At 45.2% G+C, this 8,580-nt stretch overlaps 1 protein-coding gene across 1 annotated transcript; it reads right to left on the reverse strand.

The window, feature by feature from the left end:
• Positions 1-6,704: 6,704 nt before the first annotated feature.
• On the reverse strand, positions 6,705-7,833 carry LOC125546107 (germin-like protein 1-3). Its single transcript, XM_048710250.1, has 2 exons — positions 7,619-7,833; positions 6,705-7,527 (listed from the first exon to the last, which is right to left on the reverse strand). Exons 1-2 carry the CDS (start codon positions 7,758-7,760, stop codon positions 6,986-6,988), a joined length of 684 nt encoding a protein of 227 aa, XP_048566207.1. The 5' UTR covers positions 7,761-7,833; the 3' UTR covers positions 6,705-6,985.
• Between the last annotated feature and the right edge of the window lie 747 nt (positions 7,834-8,580).

Below are 8,580 nucleotides of genomic sequence, written 5' to 3' on the forward strand. Positions count from 1 at the left end.
GTGGAGGCCCATCGGTCCTGGTTCGTGTAAGAACCGGGACTAAAGACCTTGGGCTTTAGTAACGACCCTTTAGTCCTGGTTCAAGAACCGGGACAAATGGGCCTTACGAACCGGGACAATAGGCCCTTTTTCTACTAGTGAAATGTATCTATCATGTTTCAAGGTTCAACATTTAGCTCGCCATTTTTGTCAATGTGTCGGGGTACCATTTCTCTTACATAGAAAATCCTAATTTCCTTTTTATTCATATAGTGAAGATCCTAAGAGGAATTATTTTCTTCGCGATTTTTACCTATCTAACATGGATGAGAGGGTTGTTTCCAATATTGTCTTGCTTTTGTTTTAGACTCTATGCTCAAGCTCTTAATCAAACCATCACCAAAATGCTGGTGATTCCATGAAGATGAATTGAGAATTGACACCATGTATCACTGGATCATTGATGGCGCGCGTTGTCGCGCCCGTCTATTTTACAATAGAATAATTGGATTTTATTTAAATTGTTAAGCATAAATAAAGTGTCGAAAGATGGTCATATTTTTTTGTTAAACTATAAAAGGTGCAAGTAGTTTTAAAGTATTGCACTACTTGAGCATACCGGACAAACATCATTAACAATCAATGGAGCAATATCTGACATAGCAACACTAAGTAGTAACACCCCAGCATGCCATGCCATATAAAAAGAGTAGCAATATGTGCACCTGTGAAAATGAGTCATAAACTTGGTTCAGGCTCCGTTCTAGTTCACTGCCCATACATCAACTGTACCATAAAGCATTACAGATCCAAGGCAACTAAGGAATAATAAGATGTGCATAAGCATGGAATCACATAATTGGTTGGCGTTGTCTACTGTTATGCAAGACCCACAAGAAAGATCTTGTTGCTGTGCCCTTCCATCTGTTCAATAAAATGGGAGAAACTTGTATAAATACTTTAAAGCATGAAACATGAAACATGGAAGATAAAATATTATAGCCGGTTATAAGCTAATGGTTCTATTTGCAACATAAAATATAATAGGGTAATGGTTCCGATTCCTGAGTCATACCGGGGAAAACTCAGAAATGTTAAGTACATTGATACTGTTATTATAACTTCAAAGGGTGGCATTCAATCAAACTCAAGATATCATAGGAGGCCTCCACATCATAGTCCACCCATAGTGCCTTATAAGGCAGTGCAGACACGAAACATCAAGGTAACTCTAAATAAGAGGTCCTGCAACATGATTCGTTTTGAGTTAGCTCAAGAAGACGTGTTTAATAAAGAAAGATGTATTACGGTAATTACTAAAAGAAGCTTATATATTTGACCTGAGCATGATTATGGTTTATGGTCCCTCTTGGCGGATTTGCATGCTAATCTCTCAATTCTGATCATCCCCAGACCACAAATTGAAAGAAACAACACTTTAGAGATATAGTAGTTCTGCTGCTCCTCACGCATTGAATACACAATATATTTTCTCCTTCTGAACCTGATACTTCCAAAATTGAAAGAATTGGAGAGCTACAAGTGAGTGAGCTTACGAATGCATAAGCATCATGCTGCTACTAAACCTTGAAAAAGAAACTTCAGATTTACCATGCAGAACCTTGAAAAAGAAACTGCAGATATAGTACGATTCAGAAGGTCTAAAGTGTAGCACTGATGGAAACATTACACTCCAGGCTACCATACAATCCTGAGTTTACAACAAAGGTAACATCTGAGGATTAAAATGGAAATATATTGTGGAAAATAAAAATTACTTTGCTTATTGGCACCTTATTACAGACTGGTCCCTATTAGGATGGGAAGACCTCCAGGAAAAAAGTACATCCAAGTACTAAGGCCCTGTTTGGTTCATAAGTCCTAGGACTTTTTCTAGTCCTAACTAAAAAGTCTCTTGTCCCTAAAAAGTTCCTCCCTGTTTGTTTGCAGAGACTAAAAAGTTTCTAGTCCCTTCCTATAGATTATTAAATGACCATATTGCCCCTAGTATATAGAAAAATAACAATCAAACAACACCATGGGATGGCGGGTCATTAAATGCATGAAGGGGCATTGTTGGAAAAGTCCCAAAAAGTCCCAAAAAAGACTCTCCTTGAGAGTCTTCTTCATTTAATCCCAAATGCCTACTTTAGTCCCTAAAAAGTCCCTCTCGTTTGGTAAAAAAATCTCTAAGAGGGACTTTTTCTAGTCCCTACACAAAAAAGTCCCTGGAAACAAACACCCCTTAAGTACTAACATCATTGATAATATATAGCATAGCATTGAGTATTGACTGTTGGTATGAACCATTCCATTTTCCAGTGCATATATCAACTCGCGGAGCTACGCTAGAGCAAAAGCGTGCCATAGCCCGCTCAGCGCAAAAACAGAAAGAGAGTTACTCAGTTAGGACAAAGTTAAGTCATCTATTTTAAAACGTAGGGAGTACATATGAGGAGCCTCAGCCTCACTGAGTGAGACTTGTTGTTTGAGTCCTGAGTGCCCAGCGGACTGCAGCCCAGCCGCATGGTCGTACGGCGTAGACAGCACTGTTAAGAACATCGACAGCAGTGTGAAGACACGCTGCAAAAAGTCTTTTTGTATGGTCACGCATATATGTCAGATGCCACCAAACAACATTAATTAAAGGTACAGTGCAAGGTTTTATTGCCTATGGTTAATCCTAGCTGGACGGTGGCATAGCTGAATATGGCTAGTCCCAGCCACCATTTCCGGCGCCTAATATATAAATCGACCGACCCGGTACTCTGTGTAGGAGTACAATTAGCCCGTGATGCGTATTGATTGGATAGGACGCTGCATCAACAAAGATGGACGTACGTACGTGCATGAGATGAGATATGAGATCAGATCGAGACGTGCGTTGCGTACCTTCACTTCTTGCGTATGCAAAAGGACCGCACTTTTTCTTGCGGTTAAAAAAGGACCATATATACTAGCCCTAAGCACATAGCATGAGTTTAAGCTGGGTAAATTTGGCTTTCCAAATGAAAACTGGGGAAATTTTAGGGGGCAAATCAAATCGGGATTGCGCAAAAACATATGCTATAGCTAGCCATCTAGCCATCACTACATAAATGACCTTTCATCGTTACGGTCATACGCTAATTGTGTGTGCAAGAGAGAGCCATGTTAATGAAAGTACACAACTATACATACGCATGCATGATTATTTAGACGTGGATTTCAGATCATCGATCGACCTTCGTAATTAATTTGTTTGGTGTGAATCAATGTGGAGATCTGTGTTTAGTGTTTCTTGCACGTCAAATTAAGGAAAGCAAAATTGAAAAACGTTATATTTGTTTGTTTGACAACGAAATGGACGTCTTTTCACAACAATGATCGTATGATACTATCTGGAGGTTAGATATCTAGCGACACAGCTACATGTAAGTTTCCTTTGTCCATTCTAGACATCAGTGCTAACCGGACACAGCAAGACAACCGAACTTTTGTTATACTCCCTCCTTTCCAAATTACTCGTCGTGGTTTTAGTTCAAATTTGAAATAAAACCACGACGAGTAATTTGGAATGGAGGGAGTATATAGTAGTACTACGAAATTTCCACCGCTTGGGATTCAGAAGTGATACAACATGGGAAGGGTCTTTCCAATCAGCCTTCAGTATATTCTGGAGAATAGTACTCATCCTTCAGTATACCAGTTCACTGTGTTGAAAAGTCATCCTTCAGTATAACCAGTTCACTGTACCTCTTCGCATGCCCCTCACTGAAGTCTACGAATATTATTACTTTTATGGAAGGAGGGATGTTTTTTGAGACCTGCTTTTCTTGCACTGGACGCTAGGGTTAGTGCTCTAGTGTTCTTGTATTGGGGTAGTCCGGGGGTGTCACGGGTCTTCGCTGCGGCGGATCACGCGGGAACTTCGGTCTGGTTTAGGTTTGGAGTCTGGGGCGGGGAGGTGGAGGTGGAAGAGGGAGCGGCGCAGGTGACCAGGGGAGGACAGGGAAAGCGTGCCGCAACGACTGGGCGACCCACGCGAGGCGGAGGTGGGGTGGGTAAAATAAAATCTCTACCCGGCTTCGTGGATCAGATCGGTGTCCCCGTGTGGCCCGGCGTGTCTATGACGGGTGGGAACGATTGGTTTGCGGGCCCTGATCCCTGATGACATGGGGAAGTCCATACTGCTAGGGATGTAAATGGTACGAATAATTTATGTTCTGAATCCGCGTCTGCATCTGATTTGAAGGATATGGTATGCACTTGGATGAATCTGATGGATATGGGTGCAGATACGGATTTTGGTAAACTGGATATCTGGCGGATATAGTATCGATAATATACAACGGATGTGGATTATGCAGTACTTTTTACGGATTATCTAAGGTTATCAAATAGGATTTATCCAGTAAATTTAGCTCAATGGACAAGCCCTAATACCCAATTAGACTAATTATAGAATCACCTCATATAAATAAAGTATAACCGTAATCCCAGTAGCATCGTAGCAACAAGACCGTGGGATCAATATTGGTACTCTGTGTGTAATGCTATCATTTTGGACTCTATGTGTACTGCTATCACAATTTATTGGTATTGCTTATTGTTGTCATATTGCTGTGATTTAGGACTTTAATTGCATGGCCAGATTTCAACTAAAAGCACGACACTTATTTTGAATGGAGAGAGTAGATGATGACGTGATTGGTGGCCCGATTGGTTGATCATTCGACCCCAAGTTAGTTAAGCAATTAGGTGTGAGAAGAGGAAGGCTCTCAGCTAGTTGTAAGTGAGATGTTGGTAGAGCCAGCTACTCATGGGATGTACGTGAAAGGTGCGACAATGAGCAGTGTTTTGCTTCTTTTTCGGGCCAAACAGTGTTGTTCGATAGGTTAACTGTCGGTCCAAATCAATGATCATGTTATCCGTTTAACCTAGGACGCATGCAATTTATATATAAGTGTCAAAGAACGTCACGTATTTTATTTGTTCAACTGCATGCATTTTCCTTTCATTATGAGGTGATTTGTACGCTATATTGTGTGCAAGTCTACCTAAATTCTTGGGTACCGGCCGGTCTGCAAGGAGAGGGAGATGGACTATATCTTGTTCATCGCTAACAATATCACGGCAATTCAAGCAATCATGTATATTCATTTACCAATAATGGACACGTACAAATCAATCAGCATTAGTTCATGAAGAAAAAGTAATTAAGAAACAGTATGACAGAACGACCTAGGAGCCTCCACAGCGCTTTGCCGTCGCTCGCCGTGCGATTGCATCGATCGCAAGTCGTCTGGTTGTCTTCACTCGTTTCTTGGGCGGCTACTCTGCAGAATTCTCTACCTCTGTTGTGGTTGATTGGGCTGGTATTGTAACCGGGCCGGTGCACTGAATTCATTGGCCTGTTTAGATGGTCCATGCCTTTCTTTCATCCCCGCACCCTGATCCCTCCCTCTCCCGTCCGAGTTGCCGCCGTTCTTCTCCTCTCCGCCAGCACCGCTCAGGCAGCCACCTCGCCTAAAAGATAAGGTCACGAAATAAAATCTCCATCGGTGGCGACTCCTCTAATATTCCCGTGATCAGCGGGCAGTGAATACAGAGCGAGGCAGGCAACGACGGATTGGCCTGGGTGGGGAGATGCGGCCGACCAGGTCACGCCATTGTGCTCGCCTTGAACAATCAGGCGGAGGATGTGGCACGGTTTTTCTAGCGAGTGCCCGGTGGACCTATTTCGCTGCACTGCGTTGCCACTGGTGTGGGAGGGCAGTTACGCCGGCGTTGGTATAAAATGGCAGAGCTTCCGAGAGCAGTAGGATGGCGGTTCCAATAGCTTGGACGTGCGAGAGAGCAGAGGTCGAGCGTCAAGGTGCACTTCTACTCCGGCCGCCTCCAGCCGTGCAGAGGTCCCGCACCACTGCATCCTTTGGGCGCTTCTCTGTGCTGGGTGATGGGAAGATGAAGATGAAGATGCAGATCATGGGTAGGCAGGTAAAACTGGGACTGGGTTGAGCACTTGAGGCTTGCCGCAACTGTAAGAGGCCAACATCTCCTACTAACATGCTTCTGTGGCTTGCGGTGGCTCGACACCTTCTACGGCAGACACATGTTCAAATCCCCATCGACTCATATATGGATGACAAAGCACAATGTTGTCGTTAGCATGAGGTAATTTTATTCTGCACCTATTCAACACTTCAGTTCCAGCAAGCATTTTTTGTAACCATGGACATATTATTTCAGTTTTATGGCTCTTGCCGGGGATCCATGTGGCCAGTCACATGGCTTGATCGAGCGGCCTCCCATAGAACTTGCACTGCCTCCGCCTAGATTCCTTGGTGATATACCATATATCTACTTCCGATCCCCTTTTCTTCACAAATCCATGACTCCGATGTATTTCCATGGGTTGCTACAAAATGCATGTATCTTGGTATGATGTAGATGAAACATGTAAAATATTCTTACACTATCTGTTTAATTTCCTCTCAAGCCAATCGACTTTGATTGGATGATCACTTCATTTTCTGCTTTGCTTGTCTCTGTCAAATGCAAATTTTGAGGTATGCGTAAGAGCGGAAGATTGAGCTATTTGATTTTTTATCTTATATTTGCTACTCATAAGAACATGCATCAACTTATTTTTGGCCTCTTGTTCTTGTTGAGAAAATACGAGATGTCGTTTCTTTTGCCCTTTGAATGTCCAATGATGAATAGAAATTTGAAAAATGTAAAAATGTGGCAAGAGTGTACATTTTTTTACAAAAGCTTTGATTATTACATTCTAAAATTGGGCGGGCGCGGCAACGCGCGCTATCATGTTCTAGTAATTATAACAGTTCAACCGACGAGGCCATTCACTAAACATGCACCGCCACAAAAGATATTCTCAGGCAAATGATTTTTTTAGGATGTCAGGCAAATGAATTAAAACTGCACTTTTACGTGGTCCTCATTATTAGTAGCAGCACGTACGCACGTAGAGCCGACCCAACAAACAGCATGCATGCATGGCTGGTTACATTGGCGGGAACTTAGACTTGATGGCCTCCACCAGGCCGCCGTCGATCTGGAGCGCCCTGGCCAGCACATCCGTGGGCACCGGTGGTGAGGCTGCGAACAACGCTAGGGCGAGGGACTGCGTGCCCGGAAGCTGGCTGTTGAAGGCCGAGATGGCGGCGGCCGGCGCGTCACCATTGTTCTTCTGGTAGTGTAAGAGGCCGCGGGGGAAGACAAAAAGCTCACCCTTGCAGACGGTGCGAGCGAAGAGCTTGCCGGCGGTGGTGACGAAGCCGACGTCGAGGGAGCCCTCAAGCACATAGATGATCTCGGTGGCGCGTGGGTGGGTGTGCGGCGGGTTCACGCCCCATGGCGCGTAGTCCACGCGGGACATGGAGACGCCCATCGTGTTGAGCCCCGGGAGCTTCTCCACGTTCGCCGCTGTCACGGCGGAGCCAACCGGGTTGCCGGTGTTGCCCGGGAGTGCCAGCGCGGCCGAGAAGAAGTCGTCCGCCGTAACGTTCTCCGGCCTCTTGCACGGGAACCCGTTCAGCCGCAATGCTGCAAGCATACACTTATGCATTAACTCTTTGTTGGCATGATCTATATTTGTGCGAACGAGAGAATGCATGCAAGAGACGGCACAACTTACGGCCGTTGAGGGATTTGTAGTCGGCGACGCAGAAATCCTGTAGCATGTCCGGGTCGCCGGCGAGCAACGGTGCGGCGAGTGCCAGGAAGGTGGCGCAGACGGCGAGGAGAACGGTAGAGAGCTGCTTGGGCGCCATGGTCATGTGCTGCTTAATTGACTACTGGTTGGTTGGTGCAGCGCTAGGTAGTTTGCACTGTGGTGAAGTAGCTGAGGATGAGAAGGCAAACCATGCAGCGCATGTATTTATAGTGCAGTGTAGCGTACGGGGGATGTGATCGATCGGTAGTTGATCCATAGACACGTGACGAATTTAATTGCACGCGGTTTTATGAGGACGATGCATCCATGCTCTAACACTTCAGCTTGAAGGTATGGTTGGATAGCGATCTCATATTGTCAAGCACCATAGAATTTGTGCCATGCACTCGTGGAGTCAGAGAGGGGTCTGAGCTGGAGGAGGGAGGAATGATCAAAGCTGGTACTGTATATAGATAGCGTTTTGCTAGATGACAATCGCCTGTAAAAATATTTTGGCTCAGATTGTTTTAAACCGTTCAATGCGAGATCGATAGCTGGATTAGCTTCTTCAACCTTCAGTCCAACCTCCTGTTCATCTTCCTCTCAACCTCCCCACGTACCACTGCCCTAATCACCGGCCTCCCCCGCTCAAGGCTGGCAGTGCTCCCGCGATCGCCTCACCGCACCACCCTCCCCTCAACCTCCCCCCACTGCTGGTCTTTCCACCGTCCCGGCCATCCCTCTAAACCCGATGACCACCCAAAAATCCCCGGCGAACCTGCACGCACCACCCTAACGATAGATAGTGGGGTTGCTTTTCCGATGAACCTGCACCCACCACCCTAAAGATAGATAGTGGGGTTGCTTCTTCCTAGGCGCCGGTGGCCTTGGTGTCTCCTTCCTCTCCCTCGGTGCTTCCTTCTTCCTTCGCCAAACAAAATCGA

This window comes from Triticum urartu, chromosome 3, assembly GCF_003073215.2.
Source record: "Triticum urartu cultivar G1812 chromosome 3, Tu2.1, whole genome shotgun sequence".
NCBI classification, from domain to species: Eukaryota; Viridiplantae; Streptophyta; class Magnoliopsida; order Poales; family Poaceae; genus Triticum; species Triticum urartu.